Source organism: Corvus cornix, chromosome 1A (assembly GCF_000738735.6).
Source record: "Corvus cornix cornix isolate S_Up_H32 chromosome 1A, ASM73873v5, whole genome shotgun sequence".
In the NCBI taxonomy this organism is placed as follows: domain Eukaryota; kingdom Metazoa; phylum Chordata; class Aves; order Passeriformes; family Corvidae; genus Corvus; species Corvus cornix.
The window spans coordinates 9,405,684-9,424,951 of record NC_047057.1 but is presented as its reverse complement, the minus strand read 5'-3'; the positions used below and the strand labels follow the sequence as shown (position 1 = coordinate 9,424,951).

General features: G+C 35.4%; 1 protein-coding gene across 10 annotated transcripts in view; it reads right to left on the bottom strand.

The window, feature by feature from the left end:
- The window catches only part of CACNA2D1 (calcium voltage-gated channel auxiliary subunit alpha2delta 1), a 365,488-nt gene that overhangs the window by 53,926 nt on the left and 292,294 nt on the right, over positions 1-19,268 (bottom strand). For all 10 annotated transcript variants that reach the window (XM_039570182.1, XM_039570172.1, XM_039570173.1 and 7 more), the window contains exons 13-14: positions 3,061-3,139; positions 995-1,044 (exon numbers count right to left, since the gene is read on the bottom strand). In XM_039570182.1, coding sequence (XP_039426116.1) covers positions 995-1,044; positions 3,061-3,139 — 129 coding nt within the window. The remainder of the gene's footprint in view (positions 1-994; positions 1,045-3,060; positions 3,140-19,268) is intronic.

Here is a 19,268-nt window from a genome sequence, read left to right as displayed (position 1 = left end):
TTGCCAGACACTGTCTGGAAGAGTTTAACAGAATCAAAGGACTCTTATTCAAGCCAAAAAAGGACTCTTAGTTTCTGCCAAAAAATAGCATGCCTGGCCTTGGAAAGACAAAGAACTCCTATGATATTTCTCTGCTGTTCTGGACATGTCAGTACCTGGACTTTCAGACAACTGAAAACAATACTTCTTTTTCTTCTACAGTTTTCTTCTTCAGTTTGGATCACGTAGAATAATCCCAGAGTCCTGTAACTTTAATCACCTGCAGGCAAGTCTGCTAAAATGTTCCTGCGTTCTTTTTGAAGGGAAAAAGTGCAGTGTCTCCCAGAGGGGTTGGATCCATCCAGGTACCTCTCCTATAAGCAGGATTGTAGTGTGGCACCCAGACAAGTTCAGATACCCTAGCAGAACTATCCCCTCACATACATCCACAGCCTCCTCCATGTAATACAAACCCTTTCGATCATGCAGAAAGTATGGCAGAAGGTGAACTATGAATGCCTAGACACATCATAAAAAATTACTGGGTTTATAGGACTTTATAATAAAATTGCTGTCATGTCTCAGCATCAAAGTTTGAGGGACCATGTAAGGCCCAGAGGAAAACTGAGCCAAAAGCACAGACCTTGTGCAGAGGCCTACAGGATACAAAACACTTCAGTCACTCTATGGTGTGCACATGGTCAGCCTGCTTTGGAGGATGTTAACGTGATCAGTGTGCACTCAAGCCACTGTTGGCCATCTGGCCAGGATAACAGGGATCACATTTTAAACTGGTTCATTGCAACCACTTAAAAGAAAAAGTAGAACGTTTTAAGAGAATAATCCCTCATATGTAGAAGAAAGCCTTAATTTTTTTCTCTTCTCTTCTCTTAGTCTGGTGTATCTATGAATTGAATTGATTTTAGCAGACGTGAAGAAGAAACATATCCAATAACAGATATTACTCCACTTTCTGTGTGTTAAAACGCAGTCTGGACTTAGCCAACTCACTTACCTGGGTGTTTATTCTTATGGCTCCAATAGATGGAATTTCATAATAATAACCTAAAATTTGAAACAGAAAAATGCCATTTTACCATAATAGATTGCTGGCCTCTTAATCCTGGGGAATTTAATTTATCTTATAATTTCTACTTTATGTTTTATAAGATTTATTGTTTATGAATGAAATACTTTTTAGTAGATGCCACCACAATGCATGGCCATATGATGGTTCACCAACAGCATTCAGACCAAACTACTTACTCTTAAGCAATTGGAGTTTACAATGTGTTTCTTTTGTCTGTTTTGTTTAAGGCCATATAATATACTGAGCTTGTACTCATGAAATCCCAGTTACTATGATGTGCAAGTATATTTAATGTTTATATTAATATGCTGTGACAGCAACATAATTATATGCTGAATGCAAGCATAGCTATGGTCTGCCACTAGAGTGAATTCATAGTACAAAAATATAAGGCACTCTGTGGAATGAAAAAAAGCTAATGGCTATTTCTCCTACACAGGCAACATACATCAGAAATGTCTTTATTTAGCATTGGGTTTATTGCTCATTTGTTTGAATTAAAAATATTTAAAATATTGCCCATATAATAAGAAGCCAGGCACTGAGATACATCTTCAGTCCAAGAAAATTTTAAGCCAAATTGGAAGGAAGGGGCAGAGGATTAGAGAGGTAAAAGTATTGAGATTATTAACTTCCTTTGCTGTAAGCAAAATCTTTTAATTAAGGAAAAATGAAATAAAACTGTTTCTTTGGATGTGCAAACAAATAAATACAGGAATTTTGGACAGAAAATTATGATCATTTTGCCTCAATAGTAAGATGACATAGGTGGTTATGCTTTAAACCAGCTGGTCCTCATTTGTTTTAAAACAATGGAGGTCACATGCACACAGTATTTTCAGACACAAAGATGTTAGTAAAAACAAGAAATTCTATTCAAAACACAAATATCAATTTTCTGTTAGTATCTGACCATACAATCTACTCTTCATGAAGTTGTAGTATCTTCTTCATGACTTGTCAGCATACTGAGGATTTCATTAGGTTAAAATACATATACTATTCTCCAGGCTATGGATTCTTCTACATATATTTTTTTTTCCTGTATCTATGCCTTTCTCTTATCTTTGTTTATGTTATTCTTCTACACCTGAGCATATCTGTATCTCCTTCCCTGGCAGTCCTAATTTTTGAGACTTGTTGTAATCTAGCTCACCTCTCACCTCTTGCTTCTCACTGGTTTGTAGAATACTTTTACATTTTCAGTCAGCCTGGAAATTGCTCTATTTAAAACATGAGTGAATATTTGGTAAATTATATATTTTCTATTTATTTCTATTTGTATCTTATGTCATCTTCTACAGTTATATTGTAAGATATTTGAGACTCCTCTTTCTCACACTCTCTTAAAATGTTTCTGAACACATTTTTCATGTAAAAATTTCATGTAGAAAACATTTTACTTCCTTAATTTCACCTTTTTTACTTTTCTTTTTTTCCTACATAAAGAAATCAGGGAAAAATAGAAAATACAAGATGCCCTCAGAAACAAAGAAATCACAGTAAGAATAATTTTGATATTTTCATTAAAAAAGGGAAAAAAATTCTAAGTATGTTTCATTGCAAGTTTTAGAGAAAAACAGAAAGAAATGTAACCAGCCAACTAACCAAACAAAAATCCCTTTGTCCAGACCGCTTAATTTAAAACAGCTTTGCTTAATTTCTTATCTGTCATCAGTTCCAATTTTACATAGATGGCTATTACAACAAATATTCTCAAAACTGAATCATAATGGCTTATTATTACAAAAACTACTGTGGTAGTTTTTGTACAACATAAAGTTTTAAATAAAGTAATAAAGAAATAAATATACCAGTTTCTTGCTAACATGTCATTTTTTCATACATATTATGTAATAAAATAACTTCTGGAACTTTTATTAACAAATACAATAAAGCTAAAAATCAAGCCGAAAAATCTATCATTTTTAGAGAACAATAAAGATATCCAAAGCTCTAGTGAAGATCAGTTTAAAAGAAAGACACAGTACCTTTATTTTCACAGGCCATCCACTGTATGGGTCCTTTGTCATAATTATGTTGACCAACAGAAAATGTGAACACACGTACCTGTGCAAGTTCAAAACCAATGCATATAACAACAATAAATCATTTATTAGCTGTGACCCTCAAGGCAATGATACCTGGATTTTTCATGCATTTGAATAGAAAAAGAACGCTATGAATTCTCCAGTTTTTGTCACCATAACAAATATGAGAGATGTAATAGATAATATACTATGGTATTTTATGTATTCCTATTATTTCTTCCATGAAGTAGAATCAAGAAGAATGTTCCTTCACATATCCTTTGTACTTTAAAGATCTTACATTGATGATCATTCATGAAGTATTTTAATTTTTAGTTTTTTATTCTAGGGTGGTAATTATAACTCTTCAGGTTTTGTTAAATTAGTTGACAAAATCTATCAATATTAGATGCTCACCAATGAATTGAAAAGAATATATGTGGGGCAGTAGAATTCAAAGCAATGCAAAACAGAACATTTTAGGATATAAAATATGAAATTTTCAGATACTACACAAAATAAGTTCTCATTTTGCTCAGACTCAGTCTTCTTTATGTAAAAACACTAAATTCGTTCAATAGACTTCCATAGAAGGGTTAAGCTTTGATCTTTCACCTTAAGCTCTTGATATTCGTTTAAGCTGTGGGTTTTTTTAGCATAATTCATTTATTTTTACACAATGCTACTCCAATCTATCTCAGCAACTGTAAGGAGTTATGGCTTCAGAATTCACCAAAATCTCTCCAAGTTTTGGACTGAAAACAGACTTTTTAGCTGAAATTATCTTCCATGCAAATTTTCTGATTCGAATGAGAAAAATTTAAACCCAAAACCTGGTATTGCTTTAAAAATATTAAAAATCCTAACAGATACATAGAAAAATTACAAATACTATGTTTCAGTTTCTGGCTGAATATTTTGCTCTAAATTTGCGTGTTTTTGTTAAAAGCTGGGAAAAATGGTTTCCCAACAATTTTAACGGGCTGCTCACTACATTCATGTCCCTCTGTTCAAGGGTTAGACATGTTTTCCTTTTCAGGCATCTCTTTCTTTATGGATCTTTAACTTTACCACTTCAATATACAAATCTTAGATCACAACATGAAATCAGAATACAAATTCCTTTCTATGGATTTGATGTTTAAAATTAAAATATATTAAAATTCATTTGCATGGAGGCTGTGACTGAGTAATAAGGTAATGTTTTCGTTAAATAATACCGACATTCTAAAATTGGAGACATTCCTCCTTGTAAACTACTGATCATTGCTAAGTTTTTAAATGACTATTTATACAAATTTTTATCACATTATTTAGCATGTGGAATTAGTACCTAAACCTCCACTTCTCAAAAAAAGCAAAAAAAAATTGTGTGACACAATCAGAGCTCAAGTATTAACCAAGAGCTGTAACAATGGCTTCACATCATCCATCAGCAGGTAACAAATGGTGAAAGTTTCATAGTCCTGACTCCTAAACGCAAGGAAAGCAAACAAAGCTTTGTGCCAGACGCCATTTTTACTTAACAATATGTTTTGATTTGCTTTATACGTACAACCTCTTTGTGTCTGCAGTTAAAAGCAAAATTAAAGCAACTACTCTGCTGCACTGAGCACTGATTTAAGTGCTTGTTTCTTAGTTTAAGACTACTCCATATAGGGTTGTTCCCTACTAATAGGTCAGGCCAATTACATTTCTGGTTACGCAGACAGGTAGAGGAGTGACTGTGCCTGCATGATGGCAAATTTTTTTTTCTCATAGTTCATGTAGGTAAGGACAGATGAAAAATACCTTCTATTACCCTGAAAATATCAGTATTGACAGTGCAAAAATGACTTCACCTGACATGTTTAAATCTCATTTAATACTGTACCACATTTGCCATTCCACTTTCATTCTTGTTTTACAAAATGACAGATTTAATTCTTCCAAGGAATCTTTCTGCTTCTACTTAGTTACCAACTCGCAAGGTTCCTGCCTACTATACTCCTGTTCTTTTTGAACTCACACTACTCCCAGTTTATTGTCCACTAAACACTTGACTCAGAATAGATTCTTCTCAAAAACTATGGAAAAACCCCACTGAAGGTCACTAATTAGATACTTGAGAAACCTGATGTTTCCTTTGGATAAAAAGCTACTAAGTCATGTGGGTTTTCTTGTGTGTGTAGAAAACACGAATCAATTAGACTGGACTGTCTAGCATTTGATCTCAAATGTAAAAATGAAACGCTGAATTGGATTCAAGTTGTGAAATGCTATGTAATTTAGGGAAAAGCAGCAGTGTGTTAAATCTGCAACAAATCTATAAAGAATTTAGAATTTAAATTATTGACAACAAGCAGGCGACAATACATCTGATTTACTGTTCCTTGGATAATTAACAGAGATAAAGAACTGCAATGAAAATTGGAGTTTTTAATTGTTACTTGGTTTGGCAAGAGGGTGGGATATTCAAAAGAGTATTCTTTTTCCTATTGCCTCATCTGGAATTGAGTAGAATGACAGACCAGCTGGAAAAATGAGTCAGCAAGTCAAATTAAACAAGCCAATTTTAGCAAAAAAAACCCCATGCTCTGTGCTAAAATTTTCTGTGACAGGACCCAGAGTCAGCCAAAGCGCTGAGATGCATTTGTCTATATGTTTTCCTTATAGACATCTCTCCAAAGAAGACAATAGGCTATTGAATTAAAAAAAAACAAAAAACAAAAAAACCAAAAAACCCCAAACATTTAATTACTTTTAATAGGGAATTTATGACTAAGAATACTTGAAGAAACTAGATCAGAAACAATGACTATGAGTACCTCTCCCTTTGCCTGTCCTTTAAGCTTGATTTCAAGCAACCAAGTGGGTTTCTGAGTTGAAGCAAATTGCCAAGTAGTCTTTGATCCCAAGTTGTTTTCCACCACCACTGAGGCCTGGTTATTTCTTCTCTCTGCCTCTCTGCAGCCTCTTGGGTTCTGTGTAAACTGCAGTTCCTGGGTGGTTTTGCCATGACAGTTCCTCTCCACCACCCTCACTAGAGGATGGAAATTTGTGTTCCCCAACCCATTTCCTAAGGAAAGGGCAACCTTGCCTCAAGGCAAATCTATTTATTCTCTTCATAAAGAAACATGACTTCCAAAGCAGTAAAAACCAATGGAAAAATAAGAAAAACAAGTAGGAGCTGTCACGGTTTTTGATTTTAAATGGGACTATTCAAAGTAAAGTACTTCTAGAAAACTTATGCCCTTTGAATTGAGAAGAACTAGAGATGGGCACCAGCCTGCTCTGCCAGCCCATTCAGGCACTGTCTTGGAATTGCTCTGAAATATAAAAGTCCTGATTTTTAGCACAGGGAGTTTAATTCTCTGCATTTTCCTCACTGAGACTAACCTTAGGGAGAAAATAAAAAATTATTTTTTGTATTAAAAATTTACAGTATATAGTAGAGGAATGTACTAATTAGCAACAAAACAGGTGTAGAATTAATGTCAGGACATCCAGACAGTGAGTGGCACAGGCTGCCCAGTGAGGCTGTAAACCTGCCTCCTTGGGGGCTTTAATCACCAGACTGGATATGGCCCTGAGCAACCTGGCTTGATCTTAGACCTGGTATTGGACTAGACACCTCTGCAAGCAACCTGGCTTATCCTGGGAACTGATGAAGGACATCAAAGGAATACAAGCAAAAATCCAGCTCCTAATAAGGGGAAGTGACAGAAAGGAATGCAACAAAAAGAGAAGTACCGTATTGAAGAAAATATAGTTGTCTAATTATAGAATTCATTTGCTATTTATTTGTACTTCTTTCTAGTGGAAGGAGATCATAAACACCAAGGTAAATAAAAAAGATTCTGACTACTACAGATTTTAAGGGACAAAGGCACTCAAGAGAGTTGTGATGAAGACAAAAATAAAGAGGTACCCATGAAAAGGCTGCTTTCCCTACCGATCTGATTTGCTTTTTACCTATTTTATTTCTTCATTTTGCTATTGGAATAAAACTAAGAAAGATTAAATTAGATGCTTCCTTTGAGTAAATCATGTTATGAGTATTACAGAAAATTAAGGTTTGACTGAAGTTAATTCAAAGGGGTAATTAAACAGAAAGTACTTGCTGTTTAGGCTACTGCATATATGTGTAGGCAATGTAGAATCACTGAATCACTGAATGTTTTGGCTGGAAGACACCTTAAAGATCATCTCATTCTAACTCCCCTGCCATAGGCCTACAAGCACGGCCACCACTCTGCATGCAGCTCAGAATAGAAGAAGTGCACATTTTTTGACAGATTAAGTGAATTCTGTGCTACTGGAATGAGAGAGCTCTCAATAATAGTTTGTGTGCATCTCTTCATTTCTCTGTTTAGAAAGAGATTAAATGACCTTTGGAGATGTATATGTCTATTTTATCAGATACCAAGAGAGCTGTACAATTAATTCACTCAATTGGATGTAGGTAAAATTAATCCTGTCATTTTATGCCTAGCATGTAAAAAGAGAAAGAGTGCATCTTTCTTTACCACTAAATAAACAAACTGACTGTGTCAAAAAACTGATCTAATCAAATAATTCAGCTTTGGTTTTCACAATGACAGTAAGATTTCAGAACATTTTACTCTGGGCTTTATAGCTGCAGGTAAAGATTCACAGATAATCTTTTTTACTATACAACAAGAAAAGCTGATAAAGGGGAATAAATAATGCAGTGATTCCCACATGATCCAGGAAATTATCTTTCCCACTAGTGTGTTTACAGATTATCAAATATGACGAAATTTATTTTGCAGTTTATTGTTTAGTAGGTACACTTATGAAATAAAAGGACAACATAAGAAGCCTATCATTCTGAATAAAATCATAAAACTGCTTTTCTATCTTCCATTAGGCATTCTGTCTTTTTAATCCCTTGTACGTATAGCTTGTAAACTACTTAATCATTTTTGTGTTTTGTGCCATAGGTCAGGGAGTTGTTATGTGGTTTTCAAGCTGCCTCAGCTAAAATTGTGAATGCATTTTTTTCCATACATCTGTGGACAGAAATTTGAAGATAATTTTTGATTCTGCTTGGGAAACCACCTAGGATTAGGCAATAGGATACACTAAATATAGAATTCCACCTAAATTCTGTCTAATAATCCATCATGCTGAACTGCTCAGTTCAGGACTTCCAGGGGCACAGTCCTGAATCATGTGGGTTAGAGCTGTAAATGTAAAGAAATTTCCCTTTTTTTTTTTTTTTCTTCTTAGTAAGCACAGAGAGAAGAGAAATAGAAGTTCTGAGTTTAACAGCAGGGGCAAGACTCACAATGATGTGCTAGAGGACAGTTTTAGGATCCCTTAAGCCTTCTTTTATGCATTACATAAAATAGGACATAACCCATTTTCTTTCTCAGGCCATGAGTGCAAGTGGCACAGCATGGCTCACATCTCGATGGCTACACCATGGTGCCATCCTCCCTCTCTGCCTGCCCCCCTATCAGGTCATCTCATTACAGAATTTTTTTGGAATAAGCCCTGGCTCATGCTGCCCCTGAACTGAACACTGACATGGCTAAAAGGATTGACTGCCACAGGCCACAAACCATACTTTTGGGTCTGTTAACAATTACAGTATGGATAATTATGGATAACAATTAATACTATGGATAACTGTGGATATTTCTCCAGCCTGCACCCTGGCCCTGGATCTCTTATTAGTATGGACAGAGCTGTCTGGCTCACTCCTATGAGTAAGGCTGGTTTTCTCATGACAGAGCTCTAAGGCTCAGCTTTTCAAAATTACTGGGACAGTGATGCCTCTAAACTTATAAATGAGAGTTCAGTACTTGCACAAAAGAAGGATGAGTTCATGATTCTCAGTTTGAGCACATTCATAACTTCCCCTGCTTTGAATTCCAGGCTCAAGAAAGTTCAGAAGTTGGAGATTCTGGCTTTTGTATGTAACTGTCAGGCTGCTGATGCATTTAGCCCTTAACAGCAATGGGGAAAAAGAAAGAGAGATGACCTAAGCAGCAGGGTATGACACCTAGTCACGTGCCAAGGTTGTGAAGTTTGAAAGGTCTAGACCTCAGAAAGCAGAACTCACAGTTTTATGTCAAATTAGGAAATAAAAAGAAAGGCATGATACACAAGCAGAAATGTATCAAGTTATATTTTTGACATTTATGACTACATTAGGATCTGTCCCTTGCTGAAGGCACTCTCTAAAAATATGTGTAGACTTGGGGTAACTGGGAAGAAAAACTCCCATGTGAAACAATGAGAAGAGAATTTAGCTCTCAAATATTTAAATGCAAAGATAATTGCAGGCTGGACATCTTTGAATTTACAGACATGAAGAAAGTATTAATCCATATGATTTGAAAATCCATTTGACACTACAAGTGTTTCCATAAGTGACCCTCTATACTCTGATTCAGCAAGGCATCTAACTATGCAAGTGTCATCTTGAAACCAAAGGAAAAATCTGTTAGCTGAGGCACATGTTTAAAGACAAATAGAGCAGGTCCTTGGAAATACTATTTTAGACATTTATCCACAGCAAATTATTTCTTCCAAACTCTCCATGTGTATTTGCAATCTTCCCTATCATTAATCTTTCATTCACTACAATTCAACCTCAAACTTCAAACTGCAATGCTAGCTTATTAATTCAAAGTCTAATTATAGTCTGCGTAATTATAGCCTAATAACAAAAAGAAATAATGACACTCTAAAAATTAGCTCACATTACAATCTAATGCTAATCCTTCTTCTATCTTAAAATAAAAATTATGCTTGTTGCATATCAGGAGATTATTGGAGAATCTCACTTTCTTGGGTATTATTCTATACTGATAATATGGGCCCCAAATAATTTAATGGTGTTAATATATTGGGAAATTAGGATCCAGAACACTGATGCATGGTGTAGTTGTAAGGAAAGGAATTAACAGCTGAAAATTATACCTGAGCATATAAGAAATGCATACAATGAAAGGTGTATTTTCATAGAAGAAATTATAAGTGAATGCCATGAATCCATGAAATATGTTTTGCTAACTGCAAAGTGTTTCAAAAATGACAAAAGGGTTGGGTTTTTTTCCCAGCTTGTTTTGTTCCCTCACAAAGAAAAGTAACTGCATGAAAATGGGGATACTTTCTACTGCAGACTAATGGTCAAAAAGGCCATTTTAGTTATACTGAAAAATTTCAGAACTAACGCTCTCACAGAACTAAAAATAAAAAAATACTAATTCAGTCACACTGTCCTACAACTTCTTAGTGCCATCTTGTGGAACCACAGCACCTCATTCCTTACTCATAGAAGGGCTGTCCTGTGTGCCCCTTCCTCTGCAGCCACACAGCTACAAGTACGAAAGTATAAATTTCCTGCTGACACCTGCTAATCTACCCCTGATAAATTGATCGTAATTAGACAGAATGGACCACCTTTAATTTTTTACCTAGTTGAGACATAATCTTTATGGGCCACAAGTATTACAGGAGTACAAGTACAGTTTCGTATGCTCACAATAACTTAATGTTGGACTATTACATCATGATGAGGAGACAGTGACCTCTACTGTACAGTCTCCTCAAGTAAGGTGAAGTTTTTGATCTCAACATTTTCTAGGTGTGGGTATAAATCAGCTCTGTTTTCTTAGCTTTGTATAACATAAGCCTTAAGAACAGCAACAAGAAAGAGAAAGGCTATACTCTCAAACACACCAGCAGGACTTCACATTGATGTGGTTGAATTTTACATTTGAGTCAATTTGCATATGTCAAGCCTGCTAAAAACTGGGCTTTGGCCCACTCTCCAGCCTTAACAACTGTGTCAGCAGAGCTCAAACACACGCACAGAAGACAAACCATTGCTCCTTCCCTCTGCCCCTTCTTTGCTGCCACAGAAGCAGTCTCACCACTTTGTCAGGAGTGTGCCAGCTGGCAGAGGCTGAAAACCTCCCAGGTTTAACTCAGTTAAAACCTAAAAATTATTGCAGAATTGTGGCTGTAGATCTAGCTCAAAGGCTGTGGATACGCTGGTTGCTTCTCCCGGGATTTCCTCATCACCTCACCCCACCTCAGAAATCACTGTACAGCAGTCAGTTGCACTAGGTGATTTTCTAGCTCCTCATCCTGTCTCCCAGACTTCAGATAAAGAACATACTGTCCTCTTTTTTAACAATTCATCTGTTGAATATTTTACTTTGACTACTCATGTTCTATTTACTCAGTTGATCTGTTTGCTTCTTTGGGAATGTTAATAACAAATTTTCCCTGCTGAAATGAAAAACAATTAAATTCCTCCTTTCCCTAAGCTGCTTCTCCCTGACGCTCATCATCTAGCATTCTCTGAAGAAAACAACTTTTTCTCAGAATTCCTTGTAAATTTGGTGGTCCATATCAGGAACCAGACAAGGGAGTTGACAAAGTAATTCCCACTGTACTCTGGATTAAAAGCATTTTAGGCATTTCTTTGATAGTCAAAACAACATTTGGAGGCAGCTGAGCAGCTGGAAAGGACTGGATTAATTAGAGAGATATTTACGGTTCATATTGTGACACTAAGCCTTCTTTTCTTTTTTTTTCATTGTTCTTCTAAATCCCATGGAAGAATTATTACAAATATCATCCAATTATTTAAAGGAATATTTAAATATGCCATTTCAAACACTAATTTTAATCACGTACTCTGCCTTGTTTTTTCCCACACAAATAGTCTTGTATAGTTGCTTCCTCGATTTTTTGCTCCCATTTCCTCCAGTTCTTGTACAGCATGGAAAAGTGACTGAAATTTAACAATTGCAAGTGCCAAACAGTTGTACTAGAAGAGGGAAAAGAGTGGGTGGGAAAAGGAAGGACCCTCAGAAACCCTCATTTCCAGCAGAATCCATTTACAGGAAGTCTCCCTGTCTGGAATTATCAATTACAAAAATTTCATGTCTAGTTTTATAATTGGCTGATGCTCATGAAAAGAACATGAAAATTCTAAAAAAAAAAATTATTTAATGAGCTTTAGAAAGGGTATGCCACCCAAACAGGTGAGGGGACTTTGCCCATGCTCAAATGCTGTTTCTTGAAGACTGACCTGGGAACAGAATGGTATCTTCAGATTACCTTAGAAGATGGAGATTAAGGGATGAAAATGCTGCAAGTTTGGTTCCCTTTCCTTTTCTAGGTGGAAAAAAACATTACAGCTACTGTATAATGATGGAAACTCAGCAGTGCCATATAGGGCTATGCTGGGGGCAGCCTGACCTTGCCTTTGCTTGCAGGTAGGACGTGCCATTCCTGACAAAAGCAGGCGGTGACGATGACACCTGTCAGCAGCTGGCAAGTGCCCGAGCAGGGCTGAAAGACAGATGCTTCTGTGCAGTCATGGAATAGAGAACGTCCTTCACAGTTAAAGATTAATTCAAGCAGTTCATGCCCACTCATTGTATTTCTTGCCAAACTGAAATTTCAGGATTATCTATGAGAAGCATCAAATATGTACAGACAGCTGCCACCTATCCCGTGGGCAGTTAATAATAAACATAAAATTAATCATGACCCAGTTCACTCATACACTGAATAATATGTATTTTCATTTCTTTTCAAATCAGAGAAATAAATACAATTTTCAGGAAAAAAATACAAGTGATTTTCCCCTGTAATCCACAGGTAAAACAACCATTTGGGGTGTCTATAGCCTTGGTGTATTGAACAGTTTGTACCAGAATCTTCTTAGTAGATTTAGATCTAAATTTTGCATTCCCAATGGCTGAAAGAGCAGAGAAAATTTACTCTAATAGATCATACTTTAGGTGACAAGGTATAAGATATTTCTGTCTATAATGTGATATAAATGTATTTTAATAACTTCTGGCAAATTATTTTTTAAAAAAAAGAAATAAGGAAAAAAAAGAGGTCTTCAGACCTCATTATAAATATGCTTCTTACAGAGAAATGTATTGTAGACAAAACATTGCCTTAGAGGGTTTTGGGTTTGTCTTTGTTTTTTTGTTTTCAAATGAAATAGCAGCTACAGACTAAGTTTGCAACAAAAAGCATTGAGGTTATTGTTTTTCCTGTCTGCATGTAGGATTGAGAATACAGAATTGTCAAACCACATTATACAATTCAAAGTGGTGGCTTCAAAAAATGATTTGCAAATAAAACCAAATTCTTCCCTGTAAAAAAAAAAATCCATTTACATAAACTCAGAATTATTAAAAAAAAAATACATTTGCAGCTGGCACTCCAGGTTCTGTGGTCATTATGGATAAGATGTTTTTGTTTGCACATGATTTAGGATGAGATTATGAAGGGCAGAATTCCTATCTAAGCCTCAGCAAACACTAAATACATTACTTTGAATTTGATACAAGGCTAACATGAGTTCAACTGAAATTACTGACTTCAAATAGAAGTTGAATATAGAAACAGAGGAATGGAGACATATAATAGGATACTAATTCAAAGACTGCATATGGGAACTGATTCTCTTCTGAAAAATAACAGATTTTTTGGGGGGAGGGGTTTTCTTCTATGTTTTTTAGGACTAAGACCTACAAAAATGTTTGTGAAGACCTCAAAATAATTAGAAGCGAATACTTCAATGCCATTTTCCTTAACCATACAAGTGCAAGATCATAAAGTCAATTTCTTATTCTTCTATTAAAGACAACCTATTCTTATATCACATTCAATTCTGCATATTAAATTCTATCCTATACAGTGCAAAAAATTTGAGAATATAACTGTGACTTCCTGGAGATATGACAGCGCAGATTTTAGCCTTTTCTTTGAGACTAATCAGGATTCTGAATCCAAGTCACTTTCTAAGTAGAGACTGGGGTACTTTCTATTTACCAGCATACTCATTCCCTACTTGAAAGATGACTTTTTTCATTGCCTTTTTTCAAAATAAAGGGTGTATTTTTTTGCAAAATGCTTTAGAAAAAGACCTTCTAAGTGACATTTAGTAGTTCTTACTCTTGATAAGACCTGTCAAACAGAGTTGCTCCACCTCATGGCCTGATGTTCTCTCCTAAAAAGCAACCTTTCCTTACAACATTTGCATCAATCTTTAATACTCTGCATTGAAGTTGCACAGAGTTTCTACTTGCCTGGGTAAAATGTACAATTTACCTACACTTGCAGTCTCACTTCTCATTTCACATCCCTTTCCTCTGTTATGCTTCTTGCATATATAAGCACATATTTCTTGCTATCCAAATGGACTGTAACTTTGTTTTTCAAAAATTTTATTTCCGTCTTAACCTGTCATATGTTTAGGCTGCTGCATGTGTACATCTTGTGCCACCATCTGCTTGTTTCAGCTGTTTCCTTACTCTCTTGCCCCCTAAAGAGATTCCTATTCGGTATTCTCCCCCTTTGAGCACTGGTATAAACTCTTCTGCATCTGTCTGTCCACTTTTTCCATCTGTGCATTGGCAAATCTTTCCATCTACTATAGACAAATGCTCAACACCCACCTACGAGGTGGCCTAAGGAGCATTTAGAAACTAAGATGTCTATCAATTTTTAGAGTCACTTAATAATAGTTAATTATTTTTAAAAAATATATTCAGTTGTGCTACCTTAGTTACACTGCTTATTCTATTAAGTAGACAAATTCTGCAGTTTCTTCCCAGAAAGTTGCATTCTTAAACCAGTGTTGTAAAGTTAACCTTTGGAAAATGCTAGACTCAGTGAACATGCAAATGTCAGAATTTTCACTATATAATGGGCAATTTTACATAAAGGCATCTCTTAATCTTCATAATCATATTCATATTTTTTTCTTCATCCTTTCTGGCTTTTCTATGTGCAGAAAACAATTCTTAACTTTTCAATTTTCTTCACTCTTTGTGTTTTTAAATGAATAGGATATGTGAACCACTCTTATGTGGCCCTGACAGTAAAACAGCTTAAATCTTCTCTGTCTCTATTTTCTGTAACTGACTCATTACAGTCAGTTTTTACTTACTTATTGCACTTCCCTTAATAAACACCAGAAGCATAGAAAAAATATGTATAACTGTGAATATATAAGGTCTGGTAGATAAAACTTATAATGTGAGACAGAATTACTGAATAACTTGTAGCAGGTTAGGAAAATTTCTTATTCTAGAAGATGCCAAGAATAGTTAATTAATTTCTGAATTTTAAGGTAGAATGATCTGTATATCTAGGAGAAAGAAAATATTTTGAGTAAAAGATCAAGAAGTGATTTTTATTACAAGGAAAGGAAGGTTTCATAGCACTAAAAAAATTATAAGAGACAGACTCCAACAAACACAGAGAATTAGGTAGCTGAGTAGTGTAGGAAGAAAATCTAAAGAATGAAGGATTAAAAGCAAAATGGTAACTCAGAAAAAAGAAAACATTAAGTGTACAATAAAAAACAGCTTAATGTAATGTAGGATTAAAGATACTTAGAAAATCAGGCACAGATACTAAAACTGAAGAGGAACTGTTAAAAAAACCAAAAACAAACAACCAAAAACCCCAAAACATCTAAGGAAAAAAGATTAAGAATAAAATAAAACCCAAATATGTTTCAATAACATAACACAATTCCAAAATGGTAAGTTATGCTCTATGATATATTTACCTAAGTGATGACATGCATTAAAAATAGATATATATACAGAAAATATTCTGTTCTCTTGATGCCACTTAAGTTTCTCTCACTGTTCAAGAGCATGTTCTAAGAAAGGCAGCGACAATGTGCCTTTATACAAAAAAGGGGTGTAAAGAATAAAGAATGAAAATAATCTAAGATATTAATTTGATGAATCTGAAAGAAATTAGCTTGTTTAGTTGAAAAGACAAAAGTTGGATAGAAAACTTGGATTAAAGTTTCAAAATAGAAATTGTTTCCTAAAATGGAAGGGGAAATTATGATGAGAATTAATTGCTCTTATTAAAAAATGTAAAATGAAATGAAAAAAAAGAAACCCAAACAAAACTAAACCCCCTAAACCTACTTTTTCTTAAGGAAATCTAGGAAAGCTTTCTAAATAGGTAGTTGTTGAAAGAGAAGAATGTAAATACCTAAGGAAGCTGTGGAACTGGATACTTTAAAGAAGAGGTTACATAAACACCATCAGGCATGGCCTAGGTATTAAAAGGCTCATTTCAGAAAGTCCCAGACCTCCAATACTTGAATTACAGAAGAACATCATCAAATCAAATAGTATTTCACAGCAATTGCAAATTCACAGGAATAAATGCACAGTTAATATATGGGGTGGCTGAGACAGGATGGACACTCTGATGTCTAGCCTCAATCAACTATGCCATATGTAGCATTTTGTTTGTATAAATAAACAAAATGCAGTCCAACTCTCTTGCATTTGTCCCAAAACAAACATAATGTGCTTTCTATATTAACTGATACTCTATCCTTGTTGCCTTGATTAATCATTTTATGCCATCTGCAGCATCAACCTCAATGTGATGCACTGAATCAATCGCTATTACTGCAGTGTTTGGAATTGAACATCAACAAAAATAGAAGTATCAAATAGCCTCCTCCATGCCAAATTTGAGGGAAACAAGCTGCCAGTTGGGTTTTATGTAACAGATACACATGACTTTAATAAGACCGATAAGGTTACTTTTCAACAAAGCTATATTAAAATTTTCATTAGTCTTCTGCAGTTCTCAACACCTCCACGTGGATTTTTATCTTGCACAGGAGATAAAAATGTCTGGCAGCCCAGAATCATTCTCATAATGAAACAGCAGCATAAAGAGAAACTCACATCAACAGAGAGATGTGTGTGCAGACACATGCATGAAAAAATTCTTCTGCATGCAGCTCTTCCTAAAAATCCCCCCTCTGCCCCACTGCACTTTCTGCTGCACTTCTTGACTCTGCAGCAACTTCGCCCAGATGTCCATACACAGAATAGCACAGGGGATATGATGGCTGAATGGAAAAGTGAAAAAAGTAGAAGAAATGTAATGGATATTGCTTCCTTATTAGTCTCCAAGAAAGGCTTGGTGATGTTATTTAGTCTAAAGATAAAGGAGTCAGTGAAAGATAGTGTGGAAAAGATGGGCAGACTATTGTTATCAAAAAACATTGCCAGGGCATGGACACATGGTAGCTTAGCATGTCAGTTTAGAAAACAGCTGTTGTAAGAACAGTGTATAGATATTTTTGAAAAAGAGTATCTTAAAAATCACTGAACTCTGATTTCTAGTGGGGAAACAGGGCTTCACAACCATCAGGTAACTGTGGTTCAAAATCTAAGTTTATGGGGAAAAAATGTGTGCCTAATACCATACTGAAAAAGAATAAATCTACCAACCTCCCCCTCCCTCCCAAACTGTTCTTGCATGGATTTATAGACTCAAGACGTAAATAGCTCAGTATTGTGCAGCTTGACTATTACTGAAGCATATTTGGGTAATGAGTGTCAAAGGAGGGATACTGCTGTTATGGAATATTTAAATTCATTATTGTAGTAGAATTAATTTATGTTAGGAATCCAGAAACTGGAACTGTGGGTATATTGCAAGCCCTTAATTAATAATTGGAGCTAAGAGGTAAAAAAATGTAATTTGACTTTAGAATAAGATGCTTCTTTGGTGAATACTTTAATAACAGTTTCCACTTTTACTTTGAAAGAAAAAATAATGGATTATGGAATTTTTAAGTACTGACCCAAGTTTCACCCAGAATATTTTAGGTTTACCATTTGTGCATATCCTGGAACATACAATAAACTAAAATTAACAGCTGGAAGGTGACACTTTCTTAAGGCAGAAGTAATTAGGAAAGGAGCCAGGGAGTCAGTTTAAACAGCTAGCTGAAGCTTTGTTCAACCCTTAATTTAATTACTTTGTGTTATATCCTGTGTCACAAGTCTACCACACACTCAGAAATGCCAAACCTGTTGGGGTGCACTCTGACAGCTGTTCAGCTCTATTCAAAGCTGGCAGTAGTGTTGTGAAAGACGCTGTTTCTATTTTCAACTCTGTAAGTGACTGTATAAAGTTATACTTGGCCAGTCTGATCCCTGATGAGAATTACACGGCTACCCAAAGTGGAAATATCATGGGCTTTTTTGATGATCCTTTCTAGTCAGGACTAACACTTGTCTAGAACAATTCATACACCACTGCCTAAATTAACATAGTTTTGATTTTAGTTTTACTAACTAGCAATTATGCTGTAACAGGTTGAAACCGAAAAAGAAAATGGTTCCCTGCTCTGGTAATGACAGTAGGAAGCTTTTTTTTTTTTTTTTTAAATGAAAGTTTTACAAGTTCTTTCACATAAATATTTCATTTTATCATTCTATTGACATGCTGAATGTGTCCCATTTGGAAGAAGTCAGTGGCAGCTGTAAGCTTCCCAGTGGAGTTCCAGCAAGCTGGAGCCTTCTCCCACAGGATCTCTACCACTGTAGCAATTCTGTGCCTACCACATACAGATATTAATAATGGAACTGAGTTTTTGGAAAACTTCTCTTTACATATTTTCCTCTAAAATGATACTGTCAGAAAAATCTACACAAAATGAGGTTATATTAATCATGGCAGGTAATTCTGTGGGAATGAGACATAAGACCCAATTTATGGTTCTGCTCCTATCTGAGGGGTCAGACCAATCCTGCCTGTGTGTGTTAGATCAGTCCATCCAACCCACGCAAACCTCTATCATTCTTCAAAACCTCAAACAACTAAAAATGCATGAGGTATGTTTAAGGTCTTTTCCTACTCACATAAGCTGAGCAATCTTTCCAAATACAGATTCCAAGGGGACAATTTGCCCCAAAGATCTGTGGTTTTCTATTTTCAACCTGAATTCAAAATTCTCACGATAAACGCCTACAGGGAATGCATTTCAATTAAATTTATATTGCTATCTTCAGTGAAGCCATCTGTAGGAGGAGTGCAAATAAAATGAAATTTAGCACCCTCATTCCTGAAATTTAGAGCATGTGTGGTATTTTACACATTTAATGTGAGTGCCCCAAATGTCACCATGAAGGTAAACACTCCAGTTTTTAAATATCAGGCTCAGCGTGTAGTTGCAATATATGACAATAAAATCTGGCTTTATAAAGGGGAAAAGGCATGCAAAGGTGAAACACAACAGTGATTTTCCACTTCAAACAAAATGTTCCTCCCCAAATCTGTGTTACGTAAGTTTTATAATAACCTCCTATTTGTACTGTAAATTATTTATA